This window comes from Caloenas nicobarica, chromosome 19 (genome assembly GCF_036013445.1).
Source record: "Caloenas nicobarica isolate bCalNic1 chromosome 19, bCalNic1.hap1, whole genome shotgun sequence".
NCBI classification, from domain to species: domain Eukaryota; kingdom Metazoa; phylum Chordata; class Aves; order Columbiformes; family Columbidae; genus Caloenas; species Caloenas nicobarica.
In genome coordinates this window covers 2,422,594-2,444,352 of record NC_088263.1, presented here as the reverse complement: position 1 = coordinate 2,444,352, position 21,759 = coordinate 2,422,594, and the positions used below count along the sequence as shown (strand labels likewise).

Below are 21,759 nucleotides of genomic sequence, written 5' to 3'. Positions count from 1 at the left end.
TCCCGGCCGTGTCCTTCGCTCCTGCCCTCGGCCGGAGCTGGTCCTGGCCATGTTGCATCTGCCAAAAGCAAGTGTTGCAGCAGACAGGAACATAACAGGTAGGAGCAGGGGCTAACCACGACGTGAAATGCTAGACTTCATGCAGCAGCCTGACTGTAATGGTTCTTTTTGTATTTAGCTCATTCAAGGCACTAGGTCTGAAATGAATTTTCAGTAGTTGCACTGACTTAAGCTGCCAAAGTCTGGCTTGGATGCTGGTTGATGGTGGCTTCTGTCACGTCTGCATTACCATATACCTCAGCTCACTGTCCAACACTGTATGGAACAATAAAATTTCTCACTTGTAAGACTTGGTTGGTTCTTATTTATTTTTTTAATATATTGAAGGAATCTCCGTGTACATTTTGGTGTGTTATGTCCCAGCACATTCGTCTGTTTTGACAGTTCTATTTTCCCACCACATCAGCTCTCTGCAAGGTACTGACAGCATCCTCAGCAATTTCTTGTACATGCGCCATTGCGGTTTCGTATTTGGGTGTCTGAACCACTGCAGGCAGCTTGTTCTGATCTTGCTCAGGTTCTGTCTCTGCTGCCCTCTCCTGATGCCATCGGGATATGCTGGTCTTTGGGAAAGTCCTTGATCACCAGGTTTACCATCAACTCTGAAAGATTTCAGCAACAACCACTATTATTGAAAGATCTTTTTTATTTTCAACGAGCTTTACCATTCCAGAATTTTACAAAATTCCACGTTCAGTTATTCCTTGTGGCTGCACGTCTTCCCCTGCCTACATGTGGGATGTAAAGCTCCTCTGAAGGGCTCATCCTATACCACCACCCACAGAACTCATAGATAAATTCTGTCAGTGACTCAGCTTTTTCAGCTACATTTTTTTCCAAGATAAGCAAGTCTCTGTAATTGCCGTGGGCTGCAGCTCCCTGCTCTTCTCTGTTGTGGCCTGCAGTGCTGCACTTGGCTTTTCTACACCTCTTCTGCAATCACCGCACGTGTGATCCAGCTTCCTTCCATCCCTGGGTCACGTACGGCTGCTCTAGGTCACTATGAAACATTTAGTTCTGCTCTTATCATGGCCTGAGGAACTAATTGCTGTTGCCATTAGAAGACCTGCTTTCTTACACACGTTGCTCAATGAACAAGGCACACTATGTACGGCATGGAGAAGATCTGAATTGAGTCGCAGGCAAGCGTAAGAGGTTGGCCAGGGAGGTGGTGAAATCTCCATGCTTGGAGATTTTTAAAGGTGGGTTGGACACAGCCCTGAGAAATTCAGCAAAAGTTGGAAGTTGTTCTGCAGAGTGGAAGGTTGGACTGGAGACCTGAAGGGCAAAGCTGGGGGGTGCAGAGGCCTTTTGGGACTGACCCTCATGGTGGGGAGCCCTGATACATGAGATACATGTGGCTGGAGCATGGGCCATGGCTTGGAGAAGGCTTTCCAGGTGGCCTTTCCACAGGCCTGGGCTCCCAGGCACGATCTTCACAGGGTGCTGAGCTGGGGAAATCCCGGGCAGCCTTACTCAGACGTTCCTCAGAACACCTAAACCAGCCAAATCCCACCCGCAGGGGCTCAGTGATAAAACAGCCCAGGAAATTCAATAAGCTCAAAATATCATCCACTGAAAATCCTAGGCTCTGCATTTCCAGCAAGGAGCTGTAAGCCTTTGCAATAAGCCCCACGGCTGCACAAGGAGCAAAAGCAGTTCCTGAGCCAGATTCCTTTATTCCTAACTCAAGCAGCCTTCTCATGTCTGGGAGGACCCACCCCAGGCTGTGCCTTTCTGTGGAGCTCCCAAACACTACCACACTCACTCTCTTCAAAAAGACCTACGAACATGCTGCCTTGGACCAGTGGCTAATCCTGTACTTCATGCCCAGAACCACAAAGCGCTGCTAAACTCCCAGTAACCCTCTGACAAACACAAAAAGGGTAGAAGTGTTGGTTAGGAGGGACCGCTGGTGATCTCCAGTTCAACCTCTCGCTTGACCAACCCTCTTTCCCAGCGTGTCCCATGGTTTCCTTTATGGGACACCCCATTTTTTCCCAAGAAGACCTTAGCCCGCTGCTGTGGCTCATGTTGTGTCCCATCTCATGCTGACCTGGGTCTGTGAACCCTCTGGGCACCAGCATGTCGGTGTCCGGGTCCTGCCGTGGCTCTGACCCCGCTATTCTTGCTGGTTGGACAGTTTTATTTCCCCAGGACGGTCAGCACTTTTCCACATGCAGCAAGGGGACAAACCTTAACTTTAAAATCTCAGATGAAACACATTATGAAAGTACAATCTTAGCAGTTTTATTCTTACAGTGTTACCGAGGAAGAAAAAGACACAGGATCTTTGCAGTCTCTTTGGTTTGAAAGCTGAGATGCTTTCTTCTGATTTGTGAGAACTGACAGTAAATTACAACATGCAAACGGAGGCACTGAAAAAAGTTATGCAACAGTAACCGGTAGGTCAGCAAAGTACAAACCCGACCCAGGAGCGTAAATCTAGTTCCCGCAGCCTTTTGTTATGACTCTTGGAAACGCAATCTCTAATTACAGTCACAACCAAATCAGCACAGCTCTTGCTGCAGCCCCGGGCTTTCTTCCACGCTTCTTCTGGCCACCGCTGGCCCCATGTCACCGTCCAGAGTCCTCGCGTCCCCTCAGAGGGGTGCAGGAGTCCACAGGCCACCTCTGCTGCTGCTGGTGCTCTGGCAGTCGATGTCCGAGAGCAGGAGTTCAGCTTCTTGCAGGCGCCTCAGTGCTCTGCGCGGGTGAAACCGGTCACGCATTGCCTGCAGAAGGCGTGCGGTCGTCTCCGTGCTTGTTGCAGCACATCTGCTGTGGTTTGCCTGAGAGGCTGGTGCCCAGAAGCTGATGAGAAGATGATTGTCGGGGCCTCTGAAACAGCTCGGTCTTCGCTGGAGCTGTTCCCTACAGCCCTGAGCTGCGATGCTGGTGCACAGGGCGGCTGCTCTCTAAGGCTTTTTCTCTCTTGCTCAGGATCCTGAGTTAAGACCTGCATGAGGATGATGCCAGCAAAGAAGAGCAGCCACCGCTTGACTAGGTCTTTCTCCTGACGTGGCAAATATTTTCTCACGTGGGCTGGGTACAAGACCTTCCTGGCTCTCCTGGGTCGCTTTGTTGGGAGGCCTGGAGGTCTCCCGGCAGTTCGGACAGCAAACATCGGCCTGGGCAGGCTTTCTGAATTGTTTTTCAGTAGATCTGTGCTGGGGAAAATGCTTTCTCCAGTGTAAGACAGCATGTCCTTAGCAGCCTGCTGGGGTAGCTCTGAAAACTGGGAGAACTCTATGGAAATATCTCTTTGCTCGAAGATGGTTTTAATTCAAAAAGCAGACTGATGAAATAATATTAAGAAATATTAGCAATAAGAACGGCGTTTTTATTTATTCTCATTAAAGCAAAAAACGCAGAACCCCAGAGCTGAACTCTTGGAGTGATTTATGCGTCTTTCTGGGAAGGTCGTCTTTGATTTCTCTCCCTACTCCTACCTGTGCTATAAATACTTGCTTTGATGAGTGAAGTTACGATGGGAGGAGCTGGGCTGACTCACAAACCGCTCTGGAATGTCTCTACCCCCAGCACAACATATCTGCCCACGGGCACTGGCTGCTAACAGGAGTGTAGGAGCACGCTCCAAATTTTCTCCTCCCCGGTTCTGTCTGTCACGAGACTTTGCCTTGAGAGTGTATCCTTCATTAAAATTCACCTGTCCGCTACAAAGAACAGAAAAGGAGTCTGAGGACAGGCATGTTCTCACCTTCCCATCCCTTCTGCCAGTATCTCTGGCCTTGAGCCAGAGGGATGGAGGTGGGACACCCCAGTTTCTGTCATGATGCTGTGCAAGCTCAGCACTGCGCCCCAGAAAAACGGGCAACCTCAGCACTTGCTCTGGCAAGCTCAATCTCAGATATGCCCAGAAAAGGAGAAAGAAAACAACACTCACATTCAGATTCTTTGTGCCTTATGATGACTAAACAGAGCCTGAAAGGGCTGAGTGCCCACAAACCTGCTGGAGACATCTCCAGCTCTCGAGGATCTTTGTCATGAACTTAGAAGATTTAGCTGCAAACTTATGGGTTTTTGTCAGTGTTGGGCACCTTACACCTGCTCCTAGCAGGTGAGAATAAAATATCTCCTAAGTCTTCTCAGGCAGCCTTTAGCCACCACGAAGCCACAACGGGCAAAAATTCAAATTTTAAAACTGTTCTTTGATTTCTGCCCTTGTCCTTTGGGCTCCCTAACATTGCTTGCTTGCTTGCTGCTTCTCAGAAGAGCAAAATGATGTTGGCTTTAAGTCACAAGGCATCAAACTTCTGTGCTTTCAGCATTGTAAATCACTATCATGTCACTTGCTGTCACGATGTGAAAACTCTGTCATCAGGCTTATTCCACTGGAAACTACCTCTTGGGCAAAACCAAACTATTGCTACTAACACGGCAACTACAATGCATGGAGTCCCATTTCTAGGTATGTACCACCCAGCACCTCCAAGGTGATGGGTCATGAATTCCATGTGGCGACGTTGCCTTTGGCTTTTGCGATCATCCCCAATCCTCATTTAAACCAAGCAGCGGAGCCAGCAGCTCACTTCAAGATACTTTCTGCTGAAAAACACCTTACTCAGGGCAGTCTCTCACACTGTCCAGATGAGTGCTTAAACCTGAGACACAGCCAGGGCTTGAAGACAGAACTTTAGTGTCTTGGGTCATCTTTTTCCTCTCTACAAGGCAAAGCTCAGAGGGCTGGGAGACGAATTGCTGTTTCCAGAATCACTGGCAGCTCATTGCAAGGCAGCTCCTCAGATGTAGGAACTGGCTCGAGCAGCCTCTTTGGTCACCATATCTCACAGAGGATGGTCAGAGGGTTAACATGACTTGTCCCTGAGCTCCGATGGCTAAAGCTGTGCTCAGCGACAGTGTCCTAAATGCACGCCATGCCAGGCATCCAGCTCCCACCACTGATGCAATACTGTCAGGTAGCACCTAAATCACAGAAGTGGTTTATAAGAAGCATGCGATAAGAAAATAATTCACATGGGTTTCTGCTGCTTTGCCCTGGGGTGTCAGGCCCTCGGAGCCGCCCTGGTCCCAACACATGAATGAGTCAGGCTGGGGATTAGTAATGAATCCTCCACTCCCCGGCCATGGGTTTCAGGCTGGTTCAGCTCAGTTCAGGGGAGAAAATGCCACAAGCAGCTGCCCAAACGGGACACCAAATACACCTGGATATTGAGTGAACAGTGGATGTTAAAGGCCAAAAATCAAACATTCAGTATTATGTTCAGCTACCCCCTTTATTTCCACCAGGATCATATCCAAGGAGGAAGATCGATTAGTTTGTCCCATCATATGAGCTTTGTTGACCTCAGTGCACTTAAGGGGCAGCTCCTGATGGACAGAAACGCAGCTTGTCCAGCCTGTTGGCTCTAGTTCTGCCACCAGTGGCATCACCTTGTGTTAGTCACGTAGAGGTTTCTCAGTGAAGTTCCACATGATGCACCTAATCCATCTCACTGGCATTGTCCAGCACCCACCTGTGGGGAGGCAAGTAATAACTCAACCTCAAAACAAGGGGGCTCTACCTGTAGGGACAAATCCTGTTCTTATTGGCAATCATCATTACCCATTAGCTTATTGTCATGAGAGTATTACACAGGGATGTATTTATAACTCCCAGGTGAGCTTGTCCAAGCAGGTCACTGGATTCTCCTCAAGTGAGAACTAAGATGAATCAGCACTGCAAGAAGCAGATCTTCTGCCCACCAGGTGCAAGGAGAAGAAAAACAATTTCTGTTGAGATGGATCCAAAGAACTGAATTTCATCAGCCCCCTCTAACCCAGAGGCTTCCGTGCATTTCACCAATGGATCACCAAAGCCAAAAGCTGAGCCTTGGTTGCATCAGGACCAGCATTCAGAGGTGGAGGTGCTGGATCTTTGGCACAAGGGTGCAACGTGGAAGGCCTTGACATGGGCCATGGGAGTAACAGGACCAGCACGGAGAGGCTTTTGCAGCTGAAGATGCCAGAGGCTGTAGCACTGATGGAGCTGAGGACACTGGGTCGCGTCAGGCCAAGGTGCTCTGCAATGTTCAGTATCATGTTCTGACCTCAAGCCATCCTAGAATCACAGTGGTATTTGTGCTGAAGAAGTCTGCAGGGAGGGGCAGAAACGCTCATTACATCATCTGAAATAGTTGGAGCAAACCCAAGGCACACAAGCCCTTTTTCACGTTGGAGCGAGAAAGAAGAACCTTGAAGCCAAGGACCCGCTTGTGCTCAAAGAAAAAGCTCAGAACTGACTTTCCAAGGCCCCTGCAGCACCCAGAGAGATAGCAGGACCTTGTCAAAGGCAAAGCGAGCCCATGACTCAGAAACCTTGATCCCATGAGGTCATCTCAGGAAGAACTGGGTGGTTTGCTGTGATATATCACAGAAACGGCACACGATGGGAATGCCACGGCATGCCAGCTAACAGGAGTACACATCTCTTTGGTTGCGACACTGGAAAAGCTACCGGGAAATAGAGCATCGTGTTGTGAAAACATGGCAGCTGGGGGCGGGGTGGGTGGGAGGACAAAACCAGATTCCCCAATTTCAGGTAGTCCTGCCTGCAACTTCTGTTGTACCTGCACACGGCTTTTCTGTCGGGTGGCTCGGAGAGCTTAAGTGGAAACCATAAGTTCTGGGAACATCTTTCTCCAGGATTTTAAAGCCCTTTTTTTTTCTTGGAAGAACAGCTGAAATACCACATGGGTCTGGTTTGCGTGAGAGTGTTTAGGTAGCGCAGAACATTACAGGAACAGGAAAGCAGCAAAGGTACAGGTGAAAACAGAGGTTTTGGCTGCAGTTAATGCTTTACCTTTTTTTTTCCACATACCACTTGCTAGCCACAAAAATATACACAGATCTCATGGAGGTCAGGTGAAGCACGGGCTCCGTAGGCCTGGATCCTTTATTCCCTTCTGGGGAACATGGGGTTGATGCCAAAAGTTAACACAAACGAGCCATGGGGATGTGGTGAGGTGGCCCAGGCGGGAGCAGCGAGGCTGGGAGCTGGGGACAGCACGGTGGCCCCTCCAGGCACACCCCCAGGGCAAAGCCCCAGCAGGGAGAGGCACCGTTAGCAATAAGAGACAAATGCAGGGCAAGATGTGCCCAAAGATGTCCTGTCGCTCAGGGCAGCAGAGCGATTGCTTCCAGGGCTGTAGGAGCAGACTAAGCAGGGCTTGGCCCACAACTTAGCACGAGTTTGACCAGGATGAGCTCGCTCTGTCCTGGACAGAAGGTGCCAGGTGAGGATGGCTGGCGAGCACAGCAGGGTACTTGGGGTGGGATGCAGGGGTGGTGGTTTCCATGAGCAGCACGCGAGCAGTTGAAGCTGCATCAGGGAGCACAGAGATGCAATGGGCTGGAATAACGTGGGGGCTGCGTGGGCACCACATGGCCCCTGGGGTCCAACCTGCCCAGGGAGCCCACAGCATGAGCTGTGGCTTGGGGAAGGTTTTTTACATGGCTTTTCCCAGCCCTGGGTTTCCGGGCAGGCTCTTTCCAGGAGGCAGGGGTGGGGAAATCCCAGGCAGACTTACTCAGAGGTACCGAAATTAGAGCATTGAATCGCAGCCCGAGGGATCGGTTGATAAAACAGCACAGGATGCGCAGTGTCAGTCAACTCCAAACAGCATCCACAGAAGATCCTGTACTGTGTATGTCCTACATAAGTGGCCCTTTGCAGGGATGCCCAGGGCCAGAGGGGCAGGAGCCAATGCCGACTCCCACACTGCAGAGCTCTGCTCCTGCACAGTGACATGCGGAACCACCGACCAGCTCCACGTCTGTCACTGTCACATCGAACCACACTGGGGAGGTCTGGCCCTTCTGCAGGTGCTTCCTGGAGATGGCCACAAGTCCTTCAAGGCAGCTCTAGATGTAGACCCTAAAATCATATCTAATAACTATTAGTAAACTGAATCAATAAGGGAAAAGTGTCAAGGAGAAGTAAATAGGGTTCTAGATTAGTTTAGTGTACAACTAACTCTTCTGCATACTCTAGTTTCAATGCTGGCTGATTCCCTTGTCCTTTTAGCTCATTCCACCTGGGACATCAATCCATTTGGGGAGTTACTTGCTGATCTCACCACACTTCCCCAGGCTGACAGTTTTCAGACGCAGGTGCTTTGCACTTAAACCCACGTATTTTAGTAACTGAAACAAATCCATTACAGAGGAGGAATGTTAAATTGGTGTGATCTCTGGGAAGACTAAGCACTACAAGCATGACCAGCTGTGTGTTGGGTAGGAGAAAGAGCTGACCCTTGTCACCCAGGGGTGACAGAAGATGGGGAAAGTGGGACCTTGCGAGACCACTGAGGCAGAGTCCTGCAGCTCTGGCTAAACCATCCTCATCCTTCTCTGTCCCCAGGTTCAGTGGCAGCAATTCCACAGCCACTCACATCAATCCATTTTGGTGCTTCACTGCTGCACCTACAGCAATTTTCCTAAAGTTTAACCTAAATCTCACTCTCTGGAGCCAACTCCACGCCCTGCCCAAGGAGGACTGGTCAAATCAAGCACCGCTCTCTCCCTTCTCCTGGTCTTTTGGGTATTTAAAACCTTTTATCGTGCTTCACCTGAAACTTTCCCCAGGCTGCACAAACCCCATCCCGGCGCTCGCTGTTGCGGGTGCGACGGCTGGTGCTGCCGCCCCGCGGGCTCCGTCCCCAGGAGGGTGCCCAAATATGGGCTGGGTGCTCCAGCCAGGCACCGCGCCTGGCCCCGCATTACTTCATCCCTCGCATATGCAACACACCTATTTATACATTTTATGGGATGTTTGCCTTTCTCACAACCCTGTGGTATTTTTCCCCATGTCGAGGGCTGCGATCCCTCCCAGGCTTATTTTCCTTCCAGCCTTTCACCCTCCCCATCCTGGAACGTGCCTTTTCTCACGCCCACCCTCCTCTGCAGCACCTTCTTTCAGACCTTTCCTCCACTTTATGCTTTTCATCCCAAGCCTGACTTCTGCAATGCTTGCATGCCTCTTGGCTCCCCATCCCCTCCAAATTCAATGGGCAGACAAACTCCAACCTCTGTCCTCTCCACTGTTAGGGGAATATTGAATTTCCCCAGCTCTGGAAAACTCTTTCCAGTTCATCCCAGTAACTATTAACAGCTATTCTTTACATATCCCGTCAGAGGAGGAAATTCAACTCTATGGTCACAACCTGGGAAATGTTGGATGTTATTTCTCCCATCTCTTCTATACACTCACAGGAAATGTATTCGGTCACATATTTGCCTGTGAGTTCTTCCTCCTTCCCAAGGAGAGGTGGTACTTGTCCTCCCTCCACCTTTCAGCGTCTCACCCCCTCATCACCTGGTCTCAAAAGCCATTGCAGGCGTTTCCCTCTGCACCCTTGGGTGAATTGCATCACTCACAGCTATCAGGAGAGCTCTACCGTACCCGAGCTGTCCTTGCTCTTTTCTCCCCTGCTGCAGCCCGCGACCTTCCCCTGCCATCGCCCATGTTCAAATTTGCTTTCCTGGTTGTAGCTCATCTGTTTGGTGCAGACTACAGGAGATGGAAAGAAAGCGACAGAGAACTTAACCTTCTAGGGATCATCAGCAGCTCTTCCTTGCCCTATGTGCAAGGGCATAGCATTAATGTATGAGGAGATGGGCTTAGTGCTGCCCTTGCACCTCCTGCCAGTGGTACCTCTGTCTGCAAACACTGTCCAGGTGCCGCAGGCCAACGTCACATGTCGCCTGTGGGTCGTGATAGAGCCATCACGGCCAGAGCCATCAGCTGGTGAGGACAAGGTCCTGCTGGGTTGTCACGCTGCAGTAGGGGCAGCTTCAGCAGCGCTTGGGAGTGGCCAAGCCCAGCAAGGCTGGCAGGATGCTGTGGTGTGTAACAGGGCAGCTCTGGCCCAGTACTGTGGACTGGAGCATCTTCCCACGGTAGAAATAAACCCCGGGGAGGACTGAGCCCCACAGCCAGGCTGACCACACCAGCCAGCACCCACCTCTGGAGACAGCTTCAGGCAGGCTCGCTTTGATGAATGGAGGCAGCTGGGCTTAGCTCCTTTTTAGGAACATTTAAACACAAACCTCTTTTCCTGGAGGCAGCTGAAGTTAGCCAGAGCTCACACAGAACGTGTGCGTGCGCCCGCCTTCCTCTGGCTGGAGCTGGGCTGTGTCCATGGAGAAACTCGGGCAGGTTCGTCCTCCCACAGCCCCCGGCCACGCGGAGGAGGCAGCCGTGTCCCCCCACAGGGGTGTCCTGGGAACCTGGGCCACAGCGCTGCTGCCTGGCATTGTGGATGAGCGGTGTAGCGTCCTGCTTGCTGTGGCACAGTGTTTAAATCACTTAAAGAAAAGCGCGACTTAGAGCTCGATCACAAGGTTCACTCTAGTACTCACTATACGGAGGAAATGTGCCAAGGTGAATCAGGTGAGAGCTGTTTCAGAGCGATTGCTGTGGGGACAGGAGACGCGAAAGGGCAAAGGGAGGCCCCCCATTGACTCCCGAGGTTCAGAACAGACACCCTTGCTCTCTAAACTCCTTCTCAGAGAGAGCAGCCTGAGTGCAGCTGGATCCAGACTTACCCAGCAGTTCATATCCAAGACATGGAGGGTAGGAGAAAACAGGTACGGGATTATATGTGTTTATGGCCAAAGGATTACACGCGAACACCTGATTCTTTACATCGCTTGGCTGGGATTTCGAAGTTTCATCATTCTGCATCTTGGTCTGCTTACCTCCTTTCCAGGGCCCTGGTCTCTCCCAAATCTGGATCCCAGGTCTCTCCAATCAAACTCTCAGGCATCAAAGTTCATAGAAATAAATAATTTCATATAGTACAGCAGCAGGGTCAGCTTGAGCTGGTGCCTTCACAGAGGTTCCAGCCAAGCTTAGAAGTCCCTGGGTAATGACAGGGGACTTACAGACTATTAATATAATAGACTATTACTATAACAGACTATTATTCTTATCTTACAGACTATTTACCCACCCCCTCACACCACAATTCAGTCCAACAGCAATATTTGAGTCTAGGGTCTTCTTGTTCTCATCAGATCCTTTCACTAACCTCAGACAGGCCCATGATTTGTTCAGCTGCAGACACTGTTGATAGTCTGAAGCCGCTTCATGCCAGCCTTGAAGGTGTAATTCTGCCCAAATTAATCCTGTTTTCCTCAGCGAAGTGCAAAACAGGCCTTATCTTGCAGGTGGTGTTGATGGTTTGCAGCTGCTTTGTTTTCATTAAGTAGATACAAGTTGGGTAAATATGAGCTGGACTTTTACAACATACCAGACCAGCAAATTCAGCTTCCTAAGTAACACAAAGCAAACAGTATATTTAAAAAAAAATTTAAAAAAAAAAAAAATCACAGAACCTTATAATTCTGAGTGATTCATTCTATTTGAAACACACCTACTTAAGCTAAATAATTAATATAAAACTTAAATTGGGCTCATGCAGTGATCTGTGATTAGCATTATAAAATATCGCTGCCATACAGCTGGTTTGGTTAGCACAGAGCTCACCCAGGCTGTTGCATTTATGGAATAAATGGTTTGCCCGTAGTCAAATCACACACAGTGGGAAAGGCCTGCATGAGACTCCCTGCACCCACAAGTTCTAGGTGTTCAGTGTCTCATTCTGCTTCCCTCAGGGTTTCTTAAAAGTTCTTTCCCTCCTTTGCTGCTGGTTTGGCTGGGGGGGTTCGAGCGCAGCCATCAGGGAAGAGGGAGCATGTGGGACCCCAGGCCCAGCAGGGTCCAGCCCACAGGACCTGCTCGGGAGACTGGGGCACATCTGAGTTGGTGGCCACGTCCAAGCAAGAGTCCAGAGCAACCCAAAAGTCCAGATCCAGCAATACCACAGGGATGAGATGGGTCCAGTCCGAGGCCAGGAGGACAAGGCACAGATCAGAGCCAGGTCCAGCAGTGGCCAGGCAGGTCCATGGTGATGGGGCAAGACAAAATGTCAGGCTACAGGCTGAGGTCTTGGATCAGCAGAGCCCGTCACCAGGCACAGAAGGGGCTGGGCTGGGCTGGGCTGGGCACCAGCGCTTCTCCAACACAGCTCCCACAGGGACTGATGGCTCCAGCTGAGCTTAAATAGGGTTTCTGAAGTGTTCCTGGGTGTGGGGAGCTGGTCAGGTGAGGCAGATTAAGGACTCATTAATGCCTTCAAGGTTTGTTATTGGCGCACCTTCTGTATTCCTGGAGGTGGAACAACTGCTCTGTCAGAGTCTGACAATGCCGCATGTGACAGGGAACGCAGCTCGTGCCATGGGGCCCTCTGACCTGAGCCTGGGCAAGCCTTGAGCAGACCAGGCCAGTGTGGTCCCAGGTTCCACCCTGTGCAAGACACACGCTATTTCATATTTACTTTTACCCTCCTTTATCATTGCCGTGCTCTCGTGGGCAGTAACAGCAGCTGGTCCCACATCCTCACTCTGCACCTGGTTGGAATCACCCTGCACTTTCCCCGGGGTAAATGCAAAAAGAGAACTCGGCCCAAACACCCCTCGGAATTCAGGATGCAGCTGTGGGGTGCAGAGGACCTGCTGGTCTCCCCATGAGCCCCTGCCAGCCCATGATGGGGAATGGCTATCCCAGTGCTGGTTTAATTACTGAACTGGCTGTGCTTTGCACAGAGCTGCTTACCATAAATCACTGCTCTAAGCACAACAGGAATTTGTAACTGAGCTCTTGCCAACCAAAGAAGCCTCCCCAGTGCCACCCACAGCCACCTTCATGGCAGATGTATGTGGCAGGTCCCGCACTTCAGGCAGCCCCGTTCGCCTGGAGGATCCTGAGGAGCTGGATGAAGGCACAGGGGAGTCAGTGTGGGGGACACCTCTCCTGTTGCACTCTTGAGCTTTGAGCTCCTCTCCCAGAAATGAGAGAACTTGGTAGAAGAAACCAGAAATAACCTTTGGCCCTCTCCCAGCTGGAGTTGTGTGTCTTATCCAGGATAAAAACATATTAACTGTCCTGGTAGTAAAGTCTCACTAAGCTATGGAAACCAGCTCACACGCATCACTTTTTGTGGGCATTTGCGCCTAGGATGTGGCTCAGTTCTCTTCAGAGCCCTTCCCATGTGCACAGCCCCTCCTGCTCTCTGCCCAGCTGCTCTCACAAGCCCTTCTACAGGAGAAAAAGGCTTCTCTGCTGGACAACTTAAAGAGGAGAAACCATGTACAGGCTTTCCAGCCCAGCATCATCTCAGCCAAGGACAAGCGTCCCTGGTCCCCAACTTGGTCCCCCCGTGTGGCTCTGGGGGATGGGGGAGCTGTGCGGCACACAGCTCCTGACACGGTGTGGGTTTTGGGTCTGGCTTACGAAGAGCGTAGCCAGAGGAGCTGCACACACACACACACACACACATACACACACACACAAAAGGCATCACGGTGCAAAAACCCACAGCAAAGCTGCAGCCCCTGCTCCCACTCCGAGTCCCTGGGAAGCACAGGCACAACAGTGCAGCTACATCGGTCCAGAAGAGAAATTTGGGAGGAAAACCACATTTCAGTCAAATAAAGGAAATGTACTTTGAATTCTTTTATTCAGGATAGTTTGGATTTATTCCTGATGATAGCTCTGGAAGCAGGAGGTTGTGACAGAAGTCTTTGGAGACCAATAATTAGAAAGAGGCAAATCAAACCACCAGTGCAAACATCCACAGGATTAAGTATGTGATAATTCACAGCAAATTGTAGAAGGGGATTTAGGCACAAAACCAAAACCTGAAAAAGCAATGCCATAAATACCTGCTCGGTTTGCCTGCTCAGAACACGGACATGTGCTTTTCCTGAGGTGCTTCCAGGCAGCACATTCTCCCCTGGGTCCCAATGGCAAAGAACCTCTTCTTGGCCTCACAGGGCTGGGGACAAGCCCAGGATTCCCACTGATCTCGGCCCAGACAGCCCGAACTGTCTTTTCCAGCATGTGTGTTGCTTAATATATATGTCAGTTGCTATTTTGGGCTTTCTAGATAATGAGTGTGGTGAGATGTGCCCAGAAGCAAAAAGCAGGATGAGTTGCCACCACCGGACCTGAAACAATCCGGCGGTTATTTCTGCACCGACTGGCACAGCCAAGCAGCCTTCGAGGCGAGCCCAAACAGACACACGGGGCAGAAATCTCGCTGGAGGTGCCAAAGGTGAGCTCAGGTATGAGCTCAGAAGAGCAACAGCTCAGGAACAGGTCCGAAAAGCGATCTCTGGAGCACGCGGTCATGTAGGAGCTGGAGAAAGCCGAGCTCTGACTGCCCACACGTTTGGGGAACAAGAAGCCACAAATTCTCTCAGTTCTCCCAGGTGTCCAGCACGGCCTCTGCTCTGCACATCGCCAGCCAGGACCAAGACAAACAAAGAGCTGAAGACTGTGAGCCTGGAGAAGGAGCAAGACACAGCTCCGTGTGCTGCAGGGACAGAAACTCGGTGACTATTTCCTCCTGTGTATAACCCACAGCGTCTGTTCTCATCTCACAACTCCTTAATGACAAAGTACCCCAAATATCTCACAATTAATGGGAGGTTGCTTGGGCTTTGTTGCCTGTGCTTTATTCACAGAACATTAGGAACAAGTGAAGCATCTGGAGGAGAACAGAGACTGTGTTACAGAGGAGTTCGGGCTGCCATCCTACTACCTCGACCAGGAGAGAGCTGGCGCAGGTCTGAGAAAGGACACCTTGGCCACAGTACTCCTCCATAAACCCAGAATTGTGCAAATCTCAAGAACAGGACTTAATCTCCTCAGTAAATGACTACAGCAGGTTGACTTTGGCCACCACCTGCTTGCAGCCCATCCTGGAGTACTGCTTGTCCCCTGTAGTGTAGTAACTGAGTTGACTCGCTAAATTTTCAATATGCTTCTGGTCGGGATACAGCCCTTCCCTCCGCATCTCCTCGAGGAAGCAGTTTATGACATGGCTCTTCTCCAGAAGAACAAATGGGACGATGTCTGCAGATTTCCAGAGGGGGTGGACATCGATCAGGACAGGCTGCACAATGCTCAGCAGTTCTTCAACTCCCCTTTGCTGATGCAGAAGCTCAGCAGATGCATTCTGGATAACAAACTTTGTTATTTCACCACCTCCTATGTTGCTTATTAAAATGTAGATGGCATTGAGGAACTCATTGGTTTGATTGGGTTCAAAGAAGCGGCTGAGGGTATCCAGCAGGACTGGAGACATGAGTTCAACCTCATCCAGAATAAACAACGGTATCTTCTCTTCTATTTCAGCTCGTGTAACTATGTCAGAAATCTTCTCAGACAGATCTATTTCACAAGTAAGAGGAGCCACCCCGTCGGGGCAGTGATGCATAACAAAGTACTGAAGCACAAAGTCATTGTCCATGACGGAACGAAAATGTTTGGCCAGCAGCCAGCCAACGTGACTCTTCCCAACTCCTGTCGGGCCATTTAAAGAGATTACTAGAGGCTTATTGTGTATGTGGGTAGCCAGATAGTCTTTCAGTAACTCCATCATACTTTCCACAGCAAGCTTCTGCCCAAATACTTCCCGGTGCATTGTTTTCTCCAAACCATCTAGGTCGTATTTTTGGAGGTTGTCATCCAGGTTCTCTATCGCATTGAGAATCTGGAAGAAGATAATGACGATGAGCAAGAGAAGGCAGCGTTTTGCCTTGCTCTTCTCCTCTGTCGGAAGGTATCTTTTTGTTTTATCTGGATACAGGACTATTCTAGATTTCCTTCGATTTTTTTTCCGCCTGCATTTTTTCATAGCATGCTGCTCCACAGACGTGTCAAAGGTGAAGTACTGGGAAGTTTCGAAGCCGGTCCGATTGAACAAGGACATGGAAGAGCCATACAGGCCAGTTCGGTTCAGGGAAAGCTGCCTTTGAAGCAGCCTCGTATGGCCAAATTCTGGAGATTTTTCTCGAGGGAGCTCTAAATGCAGACGGCTTTTCTTTTGCCCCCAGTATCGCCTTCGCAGGCGGATGATTGCCCGCAAAGGAGAAGAAATAGAAGACATTTTCTTCGAAGCGGCAGGGATTTCACTATCTGGCACTTCTTCTCCATCACTCTCATAGCAAGATGCCTCTCCTTTTGCATCGCCCTCAGCACAGGGCATCTCCCCTTCCCCATCACTGTCCGTGCCGGGCAGCTCTCCTTCCACACTGCTCTCAGCACAAGGTGCCTCTTCCTTTGTGTTGGTCTCAGCACGTGGCATCTCTCCTTCTGCATCGCTCTCAGCACAGGACACGTCCCCTTCAGCATCGCTCTCTGCACAGGGTGTCTCTCCTCCCTGATCCTCCGTGGCAGAGGACACTTCTGCGTCCACGCCAGCGCAGGGCAGCTCTCCGTCCATCCCGTCTGGTTCTTGCAGCCCATTCACATCATCTTCTTTCTTAAGAAAAGAAAGGACAATGTAAAATTAATCTTTGTAATATCAGGAACTGACTAATAACAGACAAATCAGACAGATATGCCGCTTTCTGACATGCAGAATGATTACCTGTAGCAATCAGCAATGGCAGGATGGCAGAGCGACACTTCCAGAGCTAAGCTAACTTTCTGGAAGACGCTCTGAACACACGAAGCTATAGATGAAATTCAATATAAATAAATGCAAATCGATGCATATCACAAACCCAACCCTGCCTTCACGTGCAGAAGGAAAGCTCGGAGCTGGCTGGAGCCAAAGCCGGGGGCTCCACTACATTCTGCCACGAGCCCGACACGAAGCGGACAGACCTGGGGCTGGAACCAGAGCTGCCCAGTCCTGTTCCCTTACCTGTGCTAAATACAAGCAGGACACAAAGCCACACCTGCGTCCACACACACTCATGTACACACCCCAAAGGAAACAGTCACTCGTACCCCCACAGAGACCTTTCGGGGTGTGGAAGTGTGCACGGGAGGGACTTGCTGTGGAAACCCTCGTGCAGTGCAGGTCGGGTGCCACAGCATCTCCTGGGGGGTGTGGATTTTTCCTGGCTCTGTCAAGGGCTGTGCCCGGCAGCTCCGGCCGCTGCCAGCGTGGAGAGGAGGTGAAGGCAGCGTCCAGCCCTCTGCTCGCGGCTCCCGAGGCTGCCCCGGGCACTCAGACATCTTGCAGAGAACTGACGTGGTTGTGACTGAGCCTGCACATGGCTCTGGGGAGAGCAGTGGGGCTGCCCCACAGCACCCCGACCCTCCTGCCCCACGGTCCTTCCCTGCCCTCTGCACCCACACACTCGCACGCCGGACCTGCGATGGCCGCTGTGTCCTTCCCGCGTGAGTCCCCAGAGCCACACAGGAGAGCGCAGGGACACGAGCATCCTGAGCAAAAACCGTCTGCAGAGCAAACGCGTGGACAAACCTCAGCTGGCAAACAAGGAGGAAGAGGAGAGGATGCGCTGCAGCAGCAGGATGCAATGACAAGAAGGATGGACCCAGCAGAGAAGCCGACAGGAGAAAACTTCTCTCCAGGCCTGGACGGGGCCACCCGGCACACGACCACCTCCGTGTGCTGCAGCGCTGGGGACAGCTCTGTCCCTGCCCTGCATGAAGCCGGTGGTGACAGAAGCTGTGTCACAGTGGGAGGGCATTTCCCTGCCACCTCCGGACCACGGCAGCGCTGACGCAAGGGGATGGTTTGCTGCGGTGACATTGCCAACCCTGAGAACAGGAAGCCGGCACGGCCAGGGCGAGGAAAGGCGCTTTCATCAGCCGCCCAGAAAAATCAGCCCTAGCTCTTGCCAAAAGCACCGGGCAGGAGGAGGTCCCCGAAAGGTTTGCTATTAACTCGCTTCAGCGCAGCAGGAAGTCACCAACCTGCGGAATGTCACGTTCTGGCAAAGTGTTCGCTCCCCCCACGGCGGGGCTGACGCAGGCGGCCGCGCGCCAGCGCACCGAGAGCCAAAGGGAGGCCGGGGAGGCTGCGCGGGGAGTCGCGGGCGCTGGGAAACGCTCCCGGCCACCTCCTCGCTTCACCGGGCTCCTTTCCCAGCTCCTCTGAAATGCCAGGACACGTCGAGCGAAGCCTTCGCCACGGTCCCAGGAACGAGCTGGTTTCTGGACTGGCAGCTGGCTCGTTGTGGGAACCAAACCAGAGTGAGCAGCTCCCCCAGCGCTAATCGCTGGACGAGCTATTGCTGTGCAGCAATTAGCTTAGAGTGCTAATTGCTGACCGTGTGCAGGATTTGGCCCTGCCCAGAGCAAAACCAGCCGGACGAGATTCCTGCAAGCAGGGCAGGGGCGGCACTGGGCAGGAGGGCTGGGAGCTGCCACCACCAGGCATGTCACTGCCGGGACGCCACCGGTGTCCTCACACCACCCTGGGGTCACAGCCCGGCTTCTCCCCACCTTGCACGCTGTGCCTTGCTCACACAGTGCCTGAAGGTCCCCAATGGGGTGGCTGTCCCCAAAGCTGCTGGGGAGCTGCCCCTGGGGCACAGACCGTGGTCCCCAGGGAGCGGGGACACCGCAGAGCTCGACCTGGCACCAGGACAACCCTCGGGCTGCGATACACATCGACACAAACACGTGGTGAAGCTTTCTGAGCCCCAAATCTGCACAGCTGGAGAGGGGGTTGATTAAATCCCGGGGGAAGCTGTGGGAGTTCACGGGGGAAGGTTTAGGGAGCAGATGGATGCTGCTGGTGACAAACAAGACAAACACTCTCCCGCAGAAGCTGCCGGCACGCAGCAGGGATCCCCCTGGTATCCCCACCTGCCCCAGCCCAAGCACAAAGAGATTTGGCTCCTCAAAACTGAAGCTGATTCTCCTACCACCACCATGTCCACATGGGGAGCCCAAGGTCCCTGCGAGGCCGACAGAAAAGGGTGAGGACTGTGCACTCGTTAGCCAGGAGATGATCCTAACACTTTTGCACAAGCAAGAGCCCAAGCAGCACATCCATCCCACCAGCACAGGATCCCCAGCCCTCCAGATGAACCACGCGAAGCAGGGTGGAGGGACTAAATGCCATCTTCAGCAAGAAATCTGTCCCATCACGCATATAATAACCCTTACCGTGACTCAGTTCGTAAGACCTGCTGTTATTTACATAGGACTCGAATTCTGCAGGAGCAGCCCCGCTTGCTCAACATGGGATCAGGGCTGGGGCAGGCGGCTGTGCCAGCCCAGTGGCGCTGCCAGCCTGCAGAGATGAGCTTTCAGCAACTCAATTAGATATTTAGTGAAAACGAAAGGAAAAAGAACCAGCAATTAGGTCTGCAGCATCACAAGTGCTCATGTAAACACCATTAGCCGCTGCACCACGCCGAGTCCGGCTTCATCATGGGAAGACTCGCACTCAGCTCTTGGAAATGCTCCTGAGAAACCTCCAGCTGCCCTACTTCAGCTCTTCCTCCCTAACATTTGCATTCGTGTGTCACCCTGCTCCTGCCAAAACACGGTTTCCACAACAAACGAGCCTGCGTGGGCAGCCGGAGGCAGCGGGGCTGGAGGGGAGCGGGACGGCGCAGCCTCCGGGCAGATGGTGTTTGCAGGTACAAAGGGTCTGGTTTGTGGGAGACATCTGCCCAATGCCAGCCAGAGAAATGTGTCTCTGGTTAAAGTACCAACCCCTGAATCCTGAGAAGGGTACCGGAGAGGGAGGAGCTGCACCCCAAACTCAGGCTCTTTGGGTCAGCAAAGCGGCTGGGAAAGGGGACCAGCTGGAAAATCCCAAAGGCTGATCGTGCCGGCTGAAAGCCAAGTCCTCTGTCCAAAACCAAGCATTGCCAGGGGAAAAAGCAGAGCAAAACGGCCCCTTGCAGCAGGGGACACAGATCAAAGGGCATCAGTGCCTGGGAACAGAAATCCCGGATCGCAGCAGAGGCCGGCACGGCCCCGGCACCCCGAGGTGCAGCTCTCCAGGGCACCGCTTGGAAACACGCTGAGAAACGCGGTTTGCTTCAAAGCTTAAGCTGAGGGCATGCAAGCATTCACTCTCCCCAAAGACACAGTGCAAGGGTGACAGCCAGGGTGATGCAAAACCCACCTGTGCCACCCCAAAATCCTGATTGCTGCCAAAGCCCACCGGCCCCGCACCCAGCCCAAACTTTTGGTGTGCCACAAAGACCAAGACCAACGCGAAGGGCAACAACGGAGCGGAAGAGCATGGAGTATCCAAAACCAGTGGGAACAGGAGGGTTCCCATGAAACTGGGGTGGTTTTTGGCAGAAAGGGGCCATTTGGGACGAGCAGGAGACAGTGGCAGAGATGGAGCCCGAAGCAGCCAAGGGGTGACCCAGTGACCCCCCGCGGGGTGGGGAGAGGGATGGGGGAGCCGGACCGAGCGCAGTTACCCACAGCATCTCCCTTGGGACCGGTCACCGTCGCTCCCCTTCAGCCGGTGCACCCAACCTCCGGCCTCGGATGGGCCGGCTGCTCCTGTGCCCCTCTCTCATCTGAATAAAAACCCGACCGCGGAGAGGAAATGGCGAGGAGGAGTGGCCGTGGCAGCACTTCCTTCTCCCCGCGCCACGGGACGGCCGCTGCCGGACGGTTTTCTCTCCCCCCTCTCGCCCAAAGCCTCCTCGGCAGCTGCCGTCACGGCGGCATCGTGCGAAGAAACACGAATCCTGGGCGGCCGCGGCGGGACAGGGACGGGACAGCGGGATGAGCTCATCAGTCGTGTGGCCTCGAAAGCCCCGAGTTTGGGCAAAACATCCCCACCCTCTGGGGTGTAATTAGGCTGGAGCTTGTCACCGGTAAATGTTAAAGTGGTGATGCTGAGCAGAGAGGTTATCGGGGCTGAGCTAGCGCTGGTGCAGCTCAGGGGCAAAGCTTCTCCCTAGCAGGGAAAACAGGGAGAATGACAAGAGAGTGAATGTGGGGAAAAAAAATAGCAAGTCTGGGAAAAAAATAGCAAGTCTGGCATAGTTGATTTGTCTGTCCCCGGGTTCCTGCTCTGCTGCCCCAATCTGCTCCGACCCTGCTGAGGCTTTTATCCCCTTGGCAGCGCCTGGCCCCGCGGCAGGGGGACATGGGGACATGGGACAGCCAGGCCAGGCTGCACAGCTGCTGCAGGGCCGACCTCTGGAATAGCCACTGTGTGCACCCCGAGCTGTTGCTGCACAACCCCCCCAGGGAAAAACCACTTCTTCCGTCAGCAGCATTAGGAGAGGGAAGAAGGAAGCAGCGGGGTTTTTCCGTACCGGGCAGTACCAAGGTTCATCACGGCAACTCCTCTTCGCCTCCACCTGCAGCTCCACTTTCTTTCAGCCCTACCAAATCCCCCACCTCTCACTTGTGCTTGTACAACCTGGCCAAGGCTTTTTCCTGAAAAATAAGCCTGTTTGGCAAAGCCAGAGTAGCCCAAACACAACCTCTTGGCAGCCAAGCTCCTATTTTTGGATAAAACCTCAGCTGGAATCTGCTCCCTGCAAAAGTGGCAGACCAAAAATAGGGATGGGGGGAGGGAAGAAAAAAAAAAAAAAAAGAAAAACAGTTTGGGTTGTTTCGGAGCGTCACAGCACAGATCCCATTGTGGCTGTGATGCACGTGACAGTCCCCACACCTCCACGGGGAGGGGATGCTCTGAGCAGGGTCCCCCGCCCAGACCCGCAAAGTGTCCCAACCCTGTGCCGGGTAGCCAGATGTGCTGTGGCCAGGGAGGCATTTGCCTAACAAATTCTTGCAAATGTGGAGATTTCTGTGGCACGAAGGCACAAGAGCTCAGCCGAAGGACGGCCACCGGCAGCTGGGAGCTGCTGGCAGGGTGGGAAGCCCACCAGGGCTGACCCGGAGCTGGAGGTCCC

At 52.4% G+C, this 21,759-nt stretch overlaps 1 protein-coding gene across 6 annotated transcripts; it reads right to left on the bottom strand.

The window, feature by feature from the left end:
- Positions 1-13,576: 13,576 nt before the first annotated feature.
- On the bottom strand, positions 13,577-20,598 carry TOR4A (torsin family 4 member A). 6 transcript variants are annotated; one of them, XM_065648725.1, is made up of 2 exons: positions 20,305-20,598; positions 13,577-16,415 (listed from the first exon to the last, which is right to left on the bottom strand). In XM_065648725.1, exons 1-2 carry the CDS (start codon positions 20,311-20,313, stop codon positions 14,808-14,810), a joined length of 1,617 nt encoding a protein of 538 aa, XP_065504797.1. In that variant the 5' UTR covers positions 20,314-20,598; the 3' UTR covers positions 13,577-14,807. The 6 variants fall into 6 exon arrangements, with proteins under 6 accessions (XP_065504797.1, XP_065504801.1, XP_065504798.1 ...); XM_065648729.1 differs by having other exon boundaries at positions 13,577-16,411; positions 20,309-20,598; XM_065648726.1 differs by having other exon boundaries at positions 20,309-20,597.
- Between the last annotated feature and the right edge of the window lie 1,161 nt (positions 20,599-21,759).